The sequence below is a fragment of the Clarias gariepinus genome, chromosome 8 (assembly GCF_024256425.1).
Source record: "Clarias gariepinus isolate MV-2021 ecotype Netherlands chromosome 8, CGAR_prim_01v2, whole genome shotgun sequence".
NCBI lineage: Eukaryota > Metazoa > Chordata > Actinopteri > Siluriformes > Clariidae > Clarias > Clarias gariepinus.
In genome coordinates this window covers 29,533,085-29,553,809 of record NC_071107.1, presented here as the reverse complement: position 1 = coordinate 29,553,809, position 20,725 = coordinate 29,533,085, and the positions used below count along the sequence as shown (strand labels likewise).

General features: G+C 37.6%; 1 protein-coding gene across 1 annotated transcript in view; it reads right to left on the bottom strand.

Annotated features, from left to right (window-relative positions):
• Nucleotides 1–5,432: 5,432 nt before the first annotated feature.
• The window catches only part of lrrc1 (leucine rich repeat containing 1), a 50,603-nt gene continuing 35,310 nt past the window's right edge, over nucleotides 5,433–20,725 (bottom strand). Inside the window, exons 5-14 of the mRNA XM_053503051.1 lie at nucleotides 19,807–19,863; nucleotides 19,658–19,721; nucleotides 19,273–19,347; nucleotides 16,965–17,109; nucleotides 14,901–15,019; nucleotides 14,449–14,532; nucleotides 10,906–11,021; nucleotides 9,116–9,285; nucleotides 7,925–8,064; nucleotides 5,433–6,697 (exon numbers count right to left, since the gene is read on the bottom strand). Of these exons, the coding sequence (XP_053359026.1) occupies nucleotides 6,539–6,697; nucleotides 7,925–8,064; nucleotides 9,116–9,285; nucleotides 10,906–11,021; nucleotides 14,449–14,532; nucleotides 14,901–15,019; nucleotides 16,965–17,109; nucleotides 19,273–19,347; nucleotides 19,658–19,721; nucleotides 19,807–19,863 (1,129 nt within the window). The 3' untranslated portion in view covers nucleotides 5,433–6,538. The remainder of the gene's footprint in view (nucleotides 6,698–7,924; nucleotides 8,065–9,115; nucleotides 9,286–10,905; nucleotides 11,022–14,448; nucleotides 14,533–14,900; nucleotides 15,020–16,964; nucleotides 17,110–19,272; nucleotides 19,348–19,657; nucleotides 19,722–19,806; nucleotides 19,864–20,725) is intronic.

The window sequence follows — 20,725 nt, the reverse complement described above, 5'->3', positions numbered from 1 at the left end:
GGCATTTAAGGTCACAGTTCTAAAAACGCAGGACACTAAAGAGACTTGTCTACCGACTGTGAAAAACACCCAAAGAAAGATGCCCAGGGTCCCTGCTCATCTGCGTGAACGTGCATTAGGCATGCTGCAGGGAGGCATGAGGACTGCTGATGTGGCTAGAGCAATAAATCGCCATGTCCACAATGTGAGACGCCTGAGACGGTGCTACAGGGAGACAGGAAGGACAGCTGATCATCCTCGCAGTGGAAGACCACGTGTAACAACACCTGCACAGGATCGGTACATCCGAATATCACACCTGCGTGACAGGTACAGGATGGCCACAACAACTGCTCGAGTCACACCGGGAACACACAATCCCTCCATCAGTGCTCAGACTGTCCGCAATAGGCAGTCCATGAGGAGGAGTTGCACTGCAGTACTTCAAGCAGCTGGTGGCCACACCAGATACTGACTGGTACTTTTGATTTTGAGCCTCCCTTCTTTCAGGGACACATTGTGAAACAGTTTTAGTTTATGTCTTATGGTGTTGACTCTTTTAGTGTTCATACAAATATTTACACATTAAGTTTACTAAAAGTAAAAACAGTTGAAAGTCAGAGGACGTTTCTTTTTTTGCTGAGTATATACCTAAAGGATTATTAGGAACACCATACTAATACGGTGTTTGACCCCCTTTCGCCTTCAGAACTGCCTTAATTCTACGTGGCATTGATTCAACAAGTTGCTAAAAGCATTCTTTAGAAATGTTGGCCCATATTAATAGGATAGCATCTTGCAGTTGATGGAGATTTGTGGGATGCACATTCGGGGCACGAAGCTCCCATTCCACCACATCCCAAAGATGCTCTATTGGGTTGAGATCTGGTGACTGTGGGGGCCATTTTAGTACAGTGAACTCATTGTCATGTTAAAACCAATTTGAAATGATTCGAGCTTTGTGACATGGTGCATTATCCTGCTGGAAGTAGCCATCAGAGGATGGGTACATGGTGGTCATAAAGGGATGGACATGGTCAGAAACACTGCTCAGGTAGCCCGTGGCATTTAAATGATGCCCAATTGCATTGGGTCTTCTGCTGTTGTAGCCCATCTGCCTCAAGGTTGTGCGTGTTGTGGCTTCACTAATGCTTTGCTTCATACCTCGGTTGTAACGAGTGGTTATTTCAGTCAAAGTTGCTCTTCTATCAGCTTAAATCAGTCGGCCCATTCTCCTCTGACCTCTAGCATCAACAAGGCATTTTCGCCCACAGGAATGCCGCATACTGGATGTTTTTCCCTTTTCACACCATTCTTTGTAAACCCTAGAAATGGTTGTGCGTAAAATCTCAGTAACTGAGCAGATTGTGAAATACTCAGACCGGCCCGTTTGGCACCAACATCCATCCCACGTTCAAAATTGCTTAAATCACCTTTCTTTCCCATTCTGACATTCAGTTTGGAGTTCAGGAGATTGTCTTGACCAGGACCACACCCCTAAATGCATTGAAGCAACTGCCATGTGATTGGTTAATTAGATAATTGCATTAATGAGAAATTTAACCGGTGTTCCTAATAATCCTTTAGGTGAGTGTATACTGTATATATATATACACTGCATATATATATATATATATATATATATATATATAAGATACGCAAAAGTATATGCAAGATACTTTTCTTTTCCCACGTGAGGTAGTTCGCGTCAGTCGTGCTCTTTAACCAATCAGATGTGATCTCGCTATTTCAACCAATCATAACCCACCAGGAGCGCAGCCTAAATCCTGTTCACATGAAATAAACCTGCTCCTGACCAGGTTTAAGCTTATGGACATGTTGCTATGACAGCAAATGCAAGAAACACATTGAAGAACGAAACAATCCAAGATCAGGACAAATCCACAACAATCAAATCCAGCTAACTGAGTTAGCGACGTACGAAAACGACCCCATGTTCATACTCAGTCTAACCTGTCTGGCACCAACAACTACGCCAACCAATTCATTTAAATCACCCTTTTTCCCCATTCTGATGCTCAGTTTGAACTTCAGCAGATTGTCTTCACCCGAAAAGTTTTAATCAGAAGCAGACATTTGTCTGTAAACTACTGACAGTCATCAAAGAAAAAGTAAAAGTTGAAATGTTCTGACTTTAATATGTTAAACTTCAGTGTTACAAATACCTTTTTTTGTACTTTCTGTCCTAATTCTTTTATTTATTTGCATTCTCTATGTTTAAGGGTTCTTTAACCATTTTTAGTAATTGTAATTTTATTTGCTAATTGTAAGCCAACTTTTTGCCAGGTAGTGTATTTTTACTCATTTTAAGTGTATCTGCATCTGTAAATAGAATAAAACAACATCAAGCTTTGTGTAAATGTCCACAGGCTTATGAGATGCTGTAACCTCAGTAGTGTGCTGTTGTATCTCTTCATATTCTTTTTCTGGGCTAGAGCTCTTGACTGAGAAGAGGGTGCCATGAAGCTTGTTCTTCCCCAAAATCCAGCAGAGGCCAGGAAGATCCCAGATGTGGCTATCATTTCTCCTCGCTCTGCATCCCTACAAGTGGCAAGATAGAATATTTAGTTGAGGAATTGCAAATATTGATTCAGAAAGCATCATCTTTTAATTTACATTAGCTGGCAAAAATTACAGTATGTGGATACTTTACCCCTGATCACCCCATTCCAAAATCATGGCCATTAATATGGATTTCCATATTGCTGCTATAACAATCTTCACTCTTCTAAAAAGGGTTTTCACTGAATTTTGGAATTTGTTTGTACTTTGTGCTCATTTACCTATCCACTCTGGACTGTGAAAAATCAAGGCAGGATTATGGCCTGATGTGGACATTACTGTATTACTTCGAGTGCATCTTGGTGTTACAGAAGAGCTGCATATTGGTGCAATTCTCGCCAATTCACCAGAATGTTTTTGGAAAGTGCGAAGTATACAGAAAAGCCAGAGGAAATGCAAACACAAGAAGAACCTTTGAAACCCCACACAGACAAGAATGCGAGTTCAGGATTGAATCCTGGAGCTGTGAGAGGCAACACTCGACTGAAATAAACATGATTTAAAGTTTTGGTTTGCTTGATTATTGACATTAGCTATTAATTATATATTTTTTAATATGTTAGCTAAAAAGAAAATCGTTCATTAAAGGGGAGCTACATGTTTAATTTTTATAAAGAGATTTAATTATGTCTGATTATTCTGATTATTATTTTTTTTTTTTATATCCATCTACATTATTAGGGTTCTAATGTGCAGAGAGGTGTCAGCCTGGGTAATTTGGAAGTGAATCATGCACACACTTTAAACATTTAAACAGTTATTCACTTAGGCTTTTGGCACAAAAATAACACCATAAAAATATTGACATAATTTGTTTGAGGCTACGTTGTTACTGAGGTTGCCAAGTCACTAAAAATTAATCACCAATAAATAAATGACCATGATAAATAACATAAATAAATGATAAATAACATAAATAAATCCTGTTTTTATCTTAAAAGAGCATATTCTAAAGGAAAAAAACTTTCATCAGAAAAAAATTACTTCTCAAGTAAAAAACTTTTAATCACAATTTATGAAGCAATGACTTTCAGGTGCCTGTAGGAGTAAAGGAAATTTTCGTATGATATGATTTAAATAAAAACTCATTTAATCCACCCTGTAAAACACAGATAAGACTTCAGTGCAAGGAAACACTGGATAAATAGCAAAACGTTCACATGTAAAATGTACATTAATGCACCACATACAGTGTATCTATGCTCATAGATAAAGTGGTGGTTCAGTGGTTAAAGCTCTGGGTTTCTGATTGGTTTAACTGTTGAGCCCCCAAACACTAAAAAGTGTTTCACTCTGCTGTAATGTGTATATGTGACAATCATCTTCTTTACCTAAAGCTGATACAGACCATGGCAGTGTTATCTGAATAAACAAACAAAATCAACCAGAGCACAAAAACCTGCGTTTTTATAAAGAAACTTTTTTTCTAGTAATCCTAACATATTCCTTTGTAATTTAACTTTCTATTTCATGTTGTAACTTAATTTCTGGTTTGTTTATTTATTTATTTATAGTGTGGTAATTTTATCTTCTGTGTAGTTTTGTTAATTTTTTTGTGTAAATATTTTGTCATTATATAATTTTTTTTCAAGTGTGTGTGTAGTTATTAAAAAATAAAACATTATTTTATAAAATAATATAACAAAACAATATTAATAATAAAACACACACACACATCAGAGCAACCTGGGCTTCCATAACACCTCAGCAGTGCCACAGACACTTATTCACTTGCTACGCTGCACTGTTGCAGAAATTCATGCAAAGGGAACCATGTCAAGAAAATTAGGTGCTTATTAAAGTTAATGAAATTAAATGTTCATACCTTTAAGTCTAACATTTGTTTATTTCAAAGTTATTTTCTTTATTGAAAATTAGAACAGTAGTATTCTAATTTACTGAGATACTGAATTTTATACTATATATATATATATATATATATATATATATAAATATATATATATGTACACACACTACTGTTCACTTGCAAATTTCTTTGTTTTTGTTTAGTGATTTATTTTCTACATTCTACAACAATACTGGGGATTTCAAAACTATAAGATAACACATATGGAATTAGGTAATTACGTAACAACAACAAAAACAACAGTTAGTTGTTATTTTAAGACACAGAGATCAGCCTTTCTGTAATAGTTCTTGCAAGAACAGTATTGTCAAGTGCATTTGCAAAAACCAACAAGCACCATAATGAAACTGGCTCTCATGAAGGCCGTCCCAGAAGGGCGAGACCAAAACCTACCTCTGCCGCAGACGAGAAGTTCATTTAGAGTTATCAAATGACCAATTAACAGCTCCTCAGATTAGAGGCGTTATGAAGTCTATATGGTATAAATGGTATAAAGTCCATTGGTATATTGTCTATGGCATATGGTATATATTGGTATATGGTATAAAGTCTTTACAGAGCATAAGTAGCAGACACATCTCACCATTAACTGTTCAAATGAGATGAATGCATTTTTCTTAGACACCTTCAGCATTCCTTTACAATGTGGAAAGAAATAAAAATCAGGAACCATCATGGAGTTTGAAAATATGTGTAAATATGACATACTCTAGTTTGTCCATAAGTATGCTAGGATGCGAAAAAAATTACATAATGTATTTGATGTTGGTATAATAATAATAAAAAACAATCACCTTGTAGTAGAGAAAGCAAACAATGCAAAGAACCTAATAATGGTATAAAGACCACAATGTGCTCTGATTTGATAAAATCACTTTATTGTATCAGTGGTTAGAAGTCATAATAATAAAGGCGTAGAATCTATTTAAGATCATTTTTCTGTGCAGCTTTATCACCAACATAAAATATAATAATTAAAAGATTTTTGTTTTTTCTTTAAAAAAAATTAAATAAAAAATCAGCATTTCAACACCTTCGTCTCTTTGCAATAAAGAAAATAAAATGCAAAAAGGAGTCTGTAGTGTACCATAAAATGGACAAGCAAAAGGAGTATGATTTAGGAGTTGCAAAAGTGTGCGGTATGCGTGTGATTTTTTTTCCTGAAACTGCACTTAAAAGGAAACTGCCCACCAAACCCTATTATAAAACCAAGAAAGACTAACTAGGTTTATGTACCGAGTCTAACATCCAAAAGTGGTGCTGGTACTGATACAACACTCCAGTTACAAGACATGGAAATGTTCCATGCCACATTAGCCCTTATGCATATTTACATACAAAACATGATTTTAATTGTAGATTTATGAATATGCACACCTTAAAAGTAAATATGAAACCATCCACGCACCACCAGCTAACCTATTCGCTGTATAAGACATTTAAACATGTTGTTCACTTGCTTTGTAAAAACCACAAATATGTTTGCAAGAATAAAAATTGAGTAAGAAATATGCTATACATCTTTCTTTTTTTGTCCCCTCCAGGTTTAACATCATCTGAGCTGCCACAAGTACAAAACGTATTGATATACACAAAGATCTATACATCATGTTTTTTAAAATAAGTAGGTCCAAAAATGACTGGGCTCAATGTGTCCTGAAAGACTTGGAAAAAGAAGGGGAAATAAAGAAACATCCACCGAGTGCTTAAAAAAATAAAAATTAAAAAAATAGAATGTAAATATATATAAATGAATATGATATGTATAGTCAGTATAATTGTGGCTTCTGTCAGCATTTAATAAAGTATAAGACTTAATGTAGTGCATCTACCTATTTGAGGGGGAAAAGCCTTAAAAAAAACTGCCCTGTAAAATAAAAAGCCTATGCATTCCTGCACAGGTTATTGCTCTGAGCATCATAAATTTTTTTTTAAAAAAACAAGGCACCTATCATGGAGGTCTTTCCCTGATTCAGGATCTAAGGAGATGAAGGAGAGAACAGGAAAGGAAAGTCACATTCGAGGGAGAAAAAGCAATGGGAGAAGGCTGGATGAGGCACATGTGGGTAGACATCATGGGGACTGGGCCATTCCAGAGGTAAAAACTGGTCACACAGATGTAGTCACTCGGTCCACAGTGTTATTGACCTCATTTTTGTTGGAGTCCAGGGCTTTGGCAGCATTCAGATCATTGCGGAGGTTCTCCACCACCTTCTTCATGGTCCTCAGCTCTCCGGGGTGCGGTGTGGCCCGTCGCAGCAGCGTTCCCTAAAAGAAAGGAAACCATTACTAGAGGGACAATAGCTACGTTATAGAACGAATTATCGCTATTTATCACATTCAATTGACCACTATTGCAAAATAGCTTCTTTTCCCGAGTTACAAAAAGTTATTGCAGGCCATAACAGAAGGGTATCAAAAAGACAGATGCAGCATTTAGGGCTGCGTAATCGCAGGCTGGTCAGATAATGCATGGTGAATATTTATGGAGACCATTGGTCAAATTCCCCAAAAATCTGATTAAGCATCTGGGGGATGTGTTCTAAGCTAAGGAGGATCTAAACTTGAAGGATCTGCTGCTAGTGTCAAGCTGCAAGATACCATAGTACTCCTTCAAAAATCTTTTCTATTCTATGTATAGGGAAAAAAATGTAATTCCTTATTTTTGACCTTTTTTTCACTTTCGTATCGCCAGGTCTTAAACAAGCCAATTAGATTTTTTCCCTAGTGTGACATCATATAAGAAGATATCCTCCCTGGATTGTTGCTCAGCTGTACTGTACTGTAGAGGGACGTGGCTCATTTACATACACACGAAAACGGGTTAGTTGGAGAAGGAGTGAAATAAACGCATTATTATCTGGTATTTAAAGTGTTTAAGCTGGCATTAATGGACACACTTTGGGGTTGGGGGGCGGGGGTGATCTCTGGCACCTGTGTTAACTTGTTAAAATAGCTGACTAGCTAAGTGATCCAATTATTTAAAGACTACTTTTTTTTTATTTATAATGATATTCAGATTTGTTCCCAGGTGTGTTTCAGACCTCCAGGGTCATTGCGGTATTAACAACGGTTAACTACTATTACATGAAACATTACCTGTTGGAAATCTGTCGCACTGCTTTTATTTTGCTCTAGTGTTTACTTTTATAGTTACTTATTTTGCTATTCTGTATTTATATGGTTATTTATTCAATCTCGCAATCAATTCTGACAACCCTTACTCAGCACACCTACAGTGTAATCTCTCCTTTGGCTAAAGCAAGAAATTCACATGGGTGAGATTAGGTTCATTCAAACTTCTGAAACTCTGATAGAAGTGTTTGATCATTTGCATTTTTATTAAACATGCAGTAAATTCCTGCATCAAACCCAGCCATATAAATCAGGTGGTAGCAGTAGCAGCAATCATCAGAGCTGTTATTTCAGTTTAATGATACACAAACATGGAGGCTCAAGTGGATGAGACAGTAGAGCATTTCACATTTCTCTCACCTTTTCATCATCATCTTCATCATCGTCATCTAGGAATCGGATGGTGCTCATTCTATTCAAGGCTCTGCTGTCCCACGTGTCATCAGCCATGTCATTCACGAGACTCTCCAGAGCACCGCAGCGTGCCAGATTATCAGAGCCTAGACAGACACACGTACACACACAATCATGTCTCACTAATTCCAAAATATCTTCTCATGCCATGTGGTGAACTAAAGGTTAAACTAAAATACAGTAACCACAACTGAAGACCCTGCATTATACTTGATGCTTGATAAACCCTAAAAAAATTTTTGTTCAAGAGTGCTTGTGCCTGTGCTTACTTTCCCTCTCCTCCATCCCTCAGTGACCAAACCTCCATGGGTTTTTCATCCTCATCAGCTTGTGTCCCAACATACAACCATAGTCCCTCAGCCTAACCAAAAAAAATCCACAACCTAAAGCCAGAAAACCTTGTCTTCAACACCTACTACATTTAAATTTATAAGTTAAAAAAACTATTTGAAATTAAATCTGGCTCTTCCTCAGGACACAGTGGAGAACTTGATTTGTCACTGTGGCTAGTGATTAATGACGATGAATGTGGTTAGGCAGAGATAAGCTCCTTTAAGCCATGCAATCCAGTGAGTGTACATAAAACAGATCGCGCGCTGAGAGAGAAAGCTCCAGACAATATCAGAGATTTTAGGCTCTGGCTGTTTATCAAACATCACACATACTGTATTTTTCCTTCTATGAGAATCTTCGCCAGAGACGCACAGAGCAAAATAAAACCCTTTAAAGTAGAGGAAGGCAGTAGTTTAGGGCTTTATGTGGACAATTATTTGAATCAACTGAAAATACAGTACATGCATCCTTCCCATGATTGCATAAGTACCATAATCCCTTATTATATTACACATACCCCCCCCCCCACACACACACACATTCATATGCCTGACATAGTTACAGCAACATTATTGTTGCAATCGAAACATAACTGCAGGTATTTACATGAAAAATCTTCAAAACTGCTACAACTAACGAGTAAGATGTACAAGAAATGTAAATGAAATACATTTAATATAAAATATGCACGTTTAAACATCATGCATTTTGGTCTAATAACCAGGTGATGTCAGTGATTTATTATTATTTATTTATTACATAAAAAGCAGGATTAGCATTCATTCTTAGCAACGTGTTAGGCACCTTTTTCACTCTCGCTGGGCTGTTGGGGCAAAAGCACACAGATAAGCACTTTCTCCCCTGTCTCAGGATCCACATCTGTCTGGAATGTGAGCAACGGCTGAGCCTGATTCTCCGACAGCCACAGAGCCTTGAGCTTCAGCGAAGTAAGAGACATGGGCAGATAAGTCAGCCTACAGAGAACACGAGACAACATGCTGACAGTAAGCGAGAGCTTCTCAAACAGAGGACTTTATACAGATATAGTCACGAACCAATGTGTGTGTATATCCTTAGGACAGAAGAAGAAAAGGGAAAACTTTTATTCCTTATCATTAGAAAAGAACTAGTCAGGGAGGCCATATAAAAACTCAAATAAAAACTAATCAAAAATCATGAAAGCTATTAAAGAAAAACTTGATGTTTGACCTTATTTGAAACTTAACCCTGTTTGGATAATAAAAAATAAATAAATAAATAAACAAACATACCTGCTGTCTACAGTAATAATTCTGGCTTTTAATGTACTGTACCATCAACTAGTGCAGGTTTCTCCTTATATCGCTACATGCTGAGCAAGACATTCCCTTTATTATATGTTCTATGTCTATAGGTCCAAAATATATTCGCGAAAGATGTTAGTTTGTACATTATATTGCATGAAGTTCCTTGAAAACTAAATTTTTATTTACATAGTTGTAATAGGTGTACATTGTCTTTTCATGTCAGATTTTTACTGAGCAATTGTGAAAAGGAACACTATACATTTACTGGCTACTTCATTATGTACACGTGTTCAACAGCTTGGTAACGTAAATATCTAATCAGCCAATCACATGGCAACAACTCAATGCATTTAGGCATGAACACAGTCGAGATGTTCAAATCGAGCATCAGAATGTGGAACAAATGCGATTTTAGTGATTTAAACATGGCATGGTTGTTAGTCTGGAAATTTTCAAAACTGCTGATCTACTGAGGTTTTCACACAACCATCTATAGGTTTTACAGAGAATGGTGTAAAAAAAGAGAAAATATCTAGTGAGCGATGGTTCTCTGGGCAATAATGCCTTGCTGATGTCAGAAGTCAGAAGCCTAGATAGAGGGGCAACAGTAACTACATCTGATTACAACTGTAACTACTGTACAACAGTACCTAAAATATTATCACAACTGTGCTAGCAGCTCTGAACAAGTTGAAAGACAAATTGAACAACAAAAGCTTGGAAAAACAGTGCCTGTTTAAAAAAAGGAAAAAAATAAATACATTAAATAATAAAATAATAAATAAACAGAGACATTATATGGAATTAAATGTGGATAAGACATGCTGCCACTACACTGCCACTGTGGCTAGAGATTAATGGCGATGAGTGTGGTGAGGTTCAACCAATTTGACTTCATTTAAAAACTGTTTTTTCATAATACTGAATACATACAGTACAACTGTACCTGCTAAAAATGTAAGTATGCAGGGAGATTTTTACATACGAGTCAGTGTATCTATGAATTTGAATCACTATGAAAAGTAGTAGTGAATGTAAAAAAAAAAAGGGAGTGGAATGAGACCAACCCTTGGGCATAATGACGGGTTGTGATTTGTCATTAATGGCACCATTAGCTCACGTTCAATATGTTTGTGTTACATAAAATGTAATGTCCCAAATCCAGCTTACAAATCACTAACTGCTGTGCTGTAAACATTAACAGATTTAGATAGAACAAATGTTATAATTGTGTTATTTTATAAAAGTGCTCATGTAACCCTGTATATATTTCTGATTTTGGGTTGGTTTATTCTGGAACTGACTAACCTGTTTCCAGACACATCAAAAACATGCAGCTCTGTCGCCTGTGAAAGTTCAGCAGGGATGCGTGTCAGACGGTTGTCTCTGACACACAGCACATTCAGACTGCTACAGCCTCCTATCTGTGAAAAGGGAAAAAAAATGCATAAACATGTCAAAAGTAATAGGTGAAAAGAGAAAAGCACAACGTATGAGAGGAGTCTGGGTGTTTTACAGCACTTTTATTCGAGGTTGTTCATATATACGAGTTCAATCAATTACAACCAGGGGTTTATCTTTTAAGGCTTGATAGGGTCAGTTTCTTAAAAATCCCATATTATTACTAGTGTTGATATTTTAAAATTTAAGGTAAAGATGGATGAACTAATAAAAAGAATGCATGCATGAACAACACCCCTGTACACAGACAAATCTTGATGTGGGGATCTATAAAGTGCTGATAATGGAGCCTAATTAGTGGTGATCTATATCATGGCATTAATGGATTGCCAGGCAGTGACAAATCCAATGCCTGATCCTGACATTATAATAGATACACAGTATATAACCCTGTCTCAATATAAAAACACAACAGGAATAAGGATATACATCTGTATCTAATAACCAATACAAATAACCAGTCCTGCAAAGTCTCTACCATAAAAGTAGGCAATAAGTGTTAAAGAATTTAAATGCATTACATCATAGATCTCCACACCGATACTGCCTATCTTGTATCGTACTCAACATTCAGTGTGCAGCAGCGTAGATGGAAATGTGTCAGCTTTGTGGTGTGTGGGAACACTGTGTGAGGTCACACGGCACACGAACAGCCAACGCACTGAACACACTCAATACACAATCTGAATCAATGTGACACTGGGCTATTGTTTCAAGTCTGAGAAAGGGCTTTCAGATTGCACATTAACCACAGTCTGCCCTCGCTCCTCCCAGGCACACTGCAGCTACATGAGTGAGAGACAGCCAAAGACGTCTGATCCAGAATACAGTGTCATGATGTACCAATGTCATCATCGCAACAGCATGTCTATAGCATTACAATATACAGAACACAAAATGGTACAAAAGGTAGAACGAAACTGGACAATTGAGCCTAATATACTCTATATAGCAACACATGAATCTAGAATGTCTCTGTATGTAGTAGCTTTAAGACTTCCCTTGACTGGTACTAAGGGCGTTTTCTCACTTTGCCCCGATAAAAACTCAGATATTTACAGAAGTATCCGTAAGTATTTAGCCGCACGCGTGCGCGTGCAGCAGCAATAAGCTAGGCCGTGCAGAGGTAAACAAACTACAGCTCGAGCAGCACACAGCGCGCGATGCAATACTGAAGTGAGGAAAACATAAATAATAAGATGAAAACCCTCCAGTGTGATTGAGTCGGAACCCCTCTGTCCCACGAGACCATCTACCTTCATCATTCGAACCGGACAGCGTGGAGCCTGGTCCAGCAGAGAGCCTGCCAGCGAGCGGTAAGATAATATTAAATACGTTATTAAAGCAGTTACTGAGAGTCGCATATTATCACGGCATCTCCTGGGAATTGTCTGTGGATCTTGTGGTGACATTTTAAATGCATATAATAAGATATACAGGATGATCCTTTCACATTAGATCATAACAAAGTCTCATGTCTGCTTACTTTAAGGCCCCAGAAAAATTCCCTGTTCAAAACAGTAAGTGCTGTGCTTATGTAGTGTATTAGAGCTACAGGTACTTACTCATTTTATGTATAACCTTTATGTATATACTCCAGCACATCTCAGAGAAACTTATGAAAATTGAGATGCTGATGATCCACATACAACTTCAGGTTATCTGTGATAGCGCTGACAAAATTTGGATGTGGGAAGAATTAAATTTGTACAAGTTGTTATATGGTTGCAACCTTCAGCTAATTTCTTGCTTTTATACTTTCTTGCAGACAGGTACTGGAGGAAACACAGACTGAGACCTCTGACAGTAGCACAAGACCAGCTAACAACAAAAGAAAGAGGGAAAAACCTGCCGTGCAAGAGCAGGAGACTCATAATGCCTGGATGAAATCTTAAATTTTGATGGAGGAGCGCCGACTACAGATACAGAGGAAGGAACATCAAGAGATATGTTTAAAAAAACAAACAACAAAAACCCCTATATTTTACTTTATTAGGAACACTCTCACAATGCACCGAGGTCATGCTATAGAAACAACAGCACTCACACCCACACAGGCTTGAAATGCAGCCGAGTATATGTGAACTTCACATCACCAGCCTAATGGAGCACTAATTACAGAGCATGCTTTCAATCAGTTGGTTTCAGATTTCAGATAGTAGACCTGAACGACAGCAGCACTAAATAAAAAAAAAATTGCATGTCACAAAAAAAAGATGCGAGTATATCACAATTATTCCTTTTTAAACATTGTATGTTGTCAAGTATAAAAATCATTGAATCTAATTTTAACTGTGGAATAAGTAGATAATAAACTCAATGGCGCATGTTGTAATAGGGTTTAGTAGCATTCCCTCCAGTTTTTCTTATATCACAGCAATTTAAATACAATTTATGGTTTATTCACAAACAAATTAGTTACATTTGTTGAGACAGGGGTTTTACATTAAACAGTAGTTTTTGCAAACCACTTCATGCTTCTTTTTCGACAAAAAAGGTTTTTCCTGGCAAGCCTTTCGAGCAAACCCTACTTGTTCAGTCTTTTTCCAGTTGTGCTGTCATGGCCCTTTAACATGCTCAGTGAGGTCTGTAGGATATGAGATGTACATAGCTCTTGGGTGTTTTGTACCTCTCTGAGCATTGCACTTTCTGACCCTGGCGTGAATGTGCTAGAACATGCAGTCCTGGAAAGACTGACAGCTGTCTTGAATGCTCTACACTTCATAACGCCTGTAAAATCTGAGGTGCTGTTAATTGGTCATTTTTAGGGCTGATAACTCTAAATGATCTTCTCGTCTGCCTTCATGAGAGCCAGTTTCATTATGGTGCTTGACGGATTTTGCAAATGCACTTGACAATACTGTTCTTGCAAGAACTACTACAGAAAGGCTGACCTCTGTGTCTTAAAATAACAACTCACTGTTGTTTTTGTATGTGTTATTTTATAGTTTTGTAATCCCCAGTATTGTTACAAAATGTAGAAAATAAATCACTAAACAAAAACAAAGAAATTTGCAAGTGTTCTAAAACTTTTAAATGGTAGTGTATGTATATAAATGTACATCTTTTCTGGTAAGCAACTTTTTATGACACTTTAGATCCTTTCTCTTCCAAGATGCTCACAGTAGTATCAATAACAATACTTGATAGCACCAGTAGAATTGCTTTTGCTTGCTTTGGGCTTTGGTCAGCATTAGGTAAATAAAATAAGTAGAAATGTCAATTTGAAAATGGTCATCATTTAACACCCAAAACCTAGTATTCACTTTGGTTTTTTTTTTTTTTTTTTTTTACTGAACTTCATACACTTGTATCGAACTTGGTCACACTACCATTTAACTTTGCTGAGGCTCTCAAATATCAAAAGTTAAATTGTGAAATAGTTCTTACCTCCTTAGGTAAAGATACCAGGCGATTCCTGTCACAGTTGAAGTTTGAGAGTTTCTTAAGCTTTCCAATACTTCTTGGCAAACTCTGTGGAAAGCAAATAAGTCGTCACTTTTTTATACAGGCCTGGACCTTTTACTGTATGTCTCTATCTTTATCCAGCTTGCACAAGTAACTGAACTCTTGACAAGCTAAAAGGACGTCTAAAAGGCTGGCAAATTAAAGGATGGAAATTTTCAAAAGGACCGAGGTCAAAGCAGAGGCGATGTCTTTTACAGCAATAATGTTATGGACCTCTTAAGCACCTACAAACTCCATTAAATTCCACTTCAAGGTCCACAAGCCATTTATAACATAATGAAAAATACCCATGTGCCAAATTTGGAATAAAGTGGCTCTTGAATCCTACCTTTTTTTTTTTTATGTACTAAGGTGAACGTGGGTGTGTAGCTCACCAGCAGCTGGTTCTCAGTCAGCACCAGTTCTGTAAGACTTTCACAGTCGCCGATGCTCTCAGGCAGCTGAATCAGACGGTTCTGATCCGCTTTCAGAATGGACAGGCGTTTTAATTTTCCTGTGGGCACACGAGTGATTTGTGATTAAAGCTGAAATAAAATGTCAGGGGTGAAACAGCACTTATATTAACTAGGTGCTATGTCATTCTGAGGTAAAAATTTATGTCAGTAGGCTAAACTAACTTTAGGTAAAACATGCATGTAGTCAATGTAATTTTTATAGTCTTTTAAGACTATTATTTGTCATGCTGTATAGACAGAGATTCAAGAATATTATTCCAATATAATAAAAAATAATAGCAATGTACATCGATCAGCCATAACATCATGACCATTGACGGGTGAAGCTGTGATTATGTAGGTACCGTACACTTGGAGGAGTGGGGATGCATTAGGCAGCAAGTGAACATTTTGTCTCTAAAGTAAATGTGTTGGAAAAGGAGGAAAAAAGGATTTGCTGTGACTTTTGTACTTGTGGGATGTTCCTGTTCTGCAGTGGTCAGGACCTACCAACCGTGGTCCAAAGAAGGAAAACCAGCAAACTGGCAACAGGGTCATCGGCCAAGACTCATCGATGCATGTGGGGTGTAAATGTAGTCCGATCCATTAGAAGAGCTACTGTACTATAGCTCAAATTGCTGTTTTAACGCCCGTTCCAAAAGAAAGGTATCAGAACGCACCATCCAACTCAGTCCATCACTGCTGTGTAGCTGCAGACCAGCCAGGCTAGTCATGATAACCCATGTCCACCACCAAATCCACTTACAATGAGCACATGAGCATCAGAACTGAACCATGGAGTAATGGAAGAAGGTGGCTAGGTCTGATGAATCACCTTTTACTTTACATCATGTGGACAGCCAGGTGTGGATCATGTGGATCTTACTTTGTTAGCAACAATGTTTAGGTAGGTAGTATGTGTCAAAGTACACCTTTTCATAGAAACAGTATTCCCTGATGGCAGTGATATCTTTCAGCAGGATAATGCCCCATGCTACACTGCAAAATGGTTCTAGAAACACAACAATGAGTTTGAGGTATTTTTCCAGATTTTAATCCAATTGAGCATTTGTGCATAAGCTAAAAAAAACATGCCGGTCCATGAAGACCCCACCTCGCTACTTGCATCACTTAAAGAATCTGCTACTGACTGCTTGGTGCCAGATACCACATCACACCTTCAGAGGGCCATCTGATTATTTTAATTCATACATATTTTTTCATCACCGAAATGAATAGTGGAGTCAGTGTTATGGCTGATTGGTGTACATTTGTGTAAGAAAAATTTATTTATAACCATATCCATATTATATCCAAGTATCACACAGCAGTAATTGGCATTATTGTGCACTGTATTCTGTATCCTGTCCTCTTACGGCTGGCTTTTACATGACTGTTATAGCAGTAGTCACGCAATTTAATAGCGTCTGACACTCCCAGACCGTGTTAGATGTCTTGGTCATTCAATCTACTGCCGATAAACAGGTCATATTATGCATTACAAAAACATCATAACTGATGAGCAAAGAATTAACCTACAGTACAAAAAAATACTTCATCTCGAACATGAAACGTTGTGCACCATTCATAACCCTCCTTAATAAACTCAATGTTCACATGTTTATTAAAATCATGAGATTATTTTTCTGATCATCTTAATATGAGAAATATGATAAAAAAAAAAAAAAGGCCATTTATTTATTTATTTTTAAAAAGCTGATGTTAGGCCCTGTTCAGTTCCTACATTCATTATGTGTCATTATGAGGAGACTTGTATGTGAAGTGTCTGTTCCTTTCCATAAATATTGTTTCCATTGCAAATAAATTACATGTGTTGTAAAGTTTGTGAAAATAAGATTTAAATTTGGTTTTAAAGTTGGCTGCCTAAAAGTAAGGGAATGTCCAACGAAATATTCGTTGGTACAGTAAGCATTAAATTAAATTAAAGTTAAAAATGCAGTGGGCACACACATCTTTAATGTAGAAAGATGTAGAATCACTGACCTATGCCCTCTGGCAGGGCATCGATAAGGTTCTGGGATACCAGCAGGTCGGTGAGCGAGACCAAGCAAGAGATTTCTTCTGGGAGGTGCTCCAACTTGTTCTCGGACACATCCAGACAGAGCAAGTTCTTCATGCTGCCTAGCTCCTGGAGGGAACAAGATCATTTGTCTTTAGACAATTGTTCATTAGACTTTGTATAATCTTTTAGCTGGCAGATTAGCTAAAATGGATGACTCTGAAACTCCGTGCTGTACAGAAACACTTTGCAGGATAATAATAGATTAAACAGGTCTAACAATAGACTAGTGGAATTGAATTGTGATGTTCAACCCACACACCCTCTTTCACTTAGCGCTGGTCATAAGAGAATTCATTCTGACACAGTGCAAGGATTTATTATTTATTTGCAAAGTTAGAGCGCAGTGTCAATAGTTCATTAAAAACATCCTGACTTAGTCTTGGAGTATTGCCTTGACTACAAAATGTTCCTTTTTTTAAACTAACAAAATACACAGGGGCGTTTAAGTCAAACCATACACGAACTAGTGATGAAATGTCTCCTGAATGAAAGTGGTAAACCAATTGACATTTACAGAGTATTTCGAGCAGGGTATAGTAATGAAGCAGAGTGGTGCAAACAATTTAAACATGAACATTCAGCGAGTAGAACACATTATCCTTGAAAGACGATGGGGAACTTGTCACTAACTTATGCAAAAGTTGTCCATGGAACCTGTTCACACAAACATCCCCAAACACCACTTGCACATAGTCCCACATCCTGCGTACAGTCTGGACCTCATGGCACATGATTTCCACATTTTGGGCAATTAAAGAACTTACTGAGGAAAATGAGCACTAGTGAAACGCTGGGATAAATGTGTAGTAGGGGATTATATACGGAAATAAAAGTTGTTTTTACTTGCTTAATTGTGATCTGTTATTCAATCAAAAGTGCCAGTTTGACTTGAACGCCCCTCGTCCGTTTTATGATTACTGAATGATTTTAGTTGAGTTTAAAAAGAAACACTGACTGATCATCACAACTCTAATACTGCTGATTGCTGTGCAGGTTCTTGTGCCATGTTGTTTAAGTATCTTATTAGATTAATGCGAAGTGTTTTATTCCCAGGAATCAACGTTAATAGAAACACTTGTACAACTGCTCATTTATACAGTTTTCCAATTAGCTAATCATGTGACAGCAGGACGAGAATAAAATCATTCAGATACAGGTCAAGAGCTTCTGCTTATGTTCACGTCAAACAGCAGAACTGTGATCTTTGTGACTTTAACCATGGCATGGTTATGGTGCAGGATGGGCTGGTTTGTTGTTTCAGAAACAATGATGATGTCCAGGGATTTTCACACACACACAAAGTCTTTAGATTTTGTACAGAATGGTGTGGAAAACAAAAGGAATCTGGTGAGATACTGAAGCACGTTGTTGAGAGAAATCAGAGGACAGTCTGAGCTGATAAGTACTCTTTTCAACTACGACGAGCCAAAAAAAAATCAGACAGCACATGAAACACAAAGGCAAATGGCCGACATCAGCAGAAGACCGTATCAGGTTCTACTCCTGTCAGCCAAGAACAAGAGGATACATGGAGGAAGAGTCGTCAATAGTTTGGTTTGGGCGAGTCTGTGCCCATGATATCCTTTAATTCCTGACCAAATGGAATGGAACCCAGTATGGTTTTCTGTTCTTGTATCCTATTTGCCACAAGGTTGAAAGTTTTGTACATGTTTTTTCTGCTTATCACAGCTGAAATGAGTGATCTTGGGAGTTACTATATCCTTCCTGGCAGCTTGAACCAATCTGACCTCTGACCTCTTCTATCACCAAGGCATTTTCAACTCTATTACCGTTACACACTAAATGATTATTTTCGTTTCCATTTCAGGAACTGCTAAAATACTTAAAATCTGGCACCAACAATAATGCCACAGTTAAACCAGATCAGAATTTTTATTCATTCTGTTCCTCTGAACACCACTGAAGCTCTTGATTTGTATCTGCATGATCCAATGCAAGATGTTCCTGGTACATGATTGGCTGATTGGGTAGCTGTATAAATAAATAGGTGTGTAAGTATTTTATTAGAGTGGATGGTGAGTACATTTACTTTTAATATAATTTTACTGGGCACATGGCTAATCATTTTAAAGCTGCACAAAATCATGTATGATATAATAATATTAAGTTAAATGATTACTATACTGTAAATGTTTACGTATGCTGAACTCCCCTTAATGCACAGTGGCAATACGAGTGGCCTATAAGAGCATTTCAGGAATACTTTACCTTTGGTAATTCACACAGCTGGTTTCCATCCAGCCACAGGTCCTTCAAACTCACAAGGCATCCTATTGTCTCGGGCTGAAAGAAATCAGTGTTGCAGTGAGAAATTAAGGAGTAGCTGACAATCAGCAATATGCACAGGAATGCAGAGCTATGCAAGATATTCGCGTAATGGCATTCCCCAGGAGGCTCACTGCGTGATTTGTGAATTGTAACAAACATGCACAGAAGTTTACGCACACAATAATCTGGTGGCACAATATTCATAGGAAATTTCATGCGAAATGAGTTTTAAATTAAGATTCTGGCTAAAATGGAATTGCAAAAGCTGTAAGAAAACACCAGGGTCTTAAAAAAATATATATGCATAAATAAGGCAGCAGCTTACCAGATTATACAGTTCATTGTTCCCTACATCAAGCTCTTCCAGTCTGTGTAGCTGAGAAAGAGATCTGACAAAGACAACCAAGTGTGAAATCACATACACACACAGACACACATAAAGGCACCCTTACAACTTGAGCAGAGTGTACTTACTCAGGTAAATATGTTAGCATGTTTTCTCTGAGTTCCAGTGATACCAAGTTAATAAGGCTGAAAAACAAAACACACACACACAAAAAAAAGGTCTGATTACAATAGAAATTCGATGGAATTTCGATGTATAGTGGAACCTCGGATTACGAGCACAATTTGTTCCGGAAGCATTCCAAAACACTCGTAAACCAATTTTTTTTTTCACATAGGAAATAATAGAAACTTAAATTATTCGTTCTACATCCCAAAAAAATAAATACATAAAAATAATTAATACAAAATATAAAGTAAAAATAAAACAAATTAACCTGTACTTTACCTTAAAATTTTTTAAAAATAAATTCCGACAGATAAGTGTTTCCGTTTGTGCACGCAGGGTGTGTGTGTGTAAAATGTGCGTGCACACACACACACATACACACACATACACATTAACGGATAGAACTTAGACGTGCCAAACAAACACACAAACTCTTCTCTGTCACGATTGTTTTTAAAGGTGAGGTGCTGTTTAATGTGCGTGGGCACACACACACACACACACATTAACGGAGAGACCGTTTTTAAAACAGTTTAAAAATTTGCAAGGAACATCCCTAGTCACACTCGCGTGAGCGCATACTAACAGGATCACTGCTATAAAGTAAAACAACAACAAACAAATTAAACAGCACCTCACCTTTGAAAACAATCGTGACAGAGAAGAGTTTGTGTGTTTGTTTGGCAACCTGAGAGGAGGGGGGCTGAAGGGGGGCTCGCTCGCGTTTACAGTCCCCTTCACTCAGGTTGCCAAACAAACACACAAACTCTCTGTTTTACACAAACACGCACACAAACACACACACGCACGCACGCGCACACGCACGCACGCGCACGCACGCGCACGCACACGCACGCGCACACACACGCACACACACGC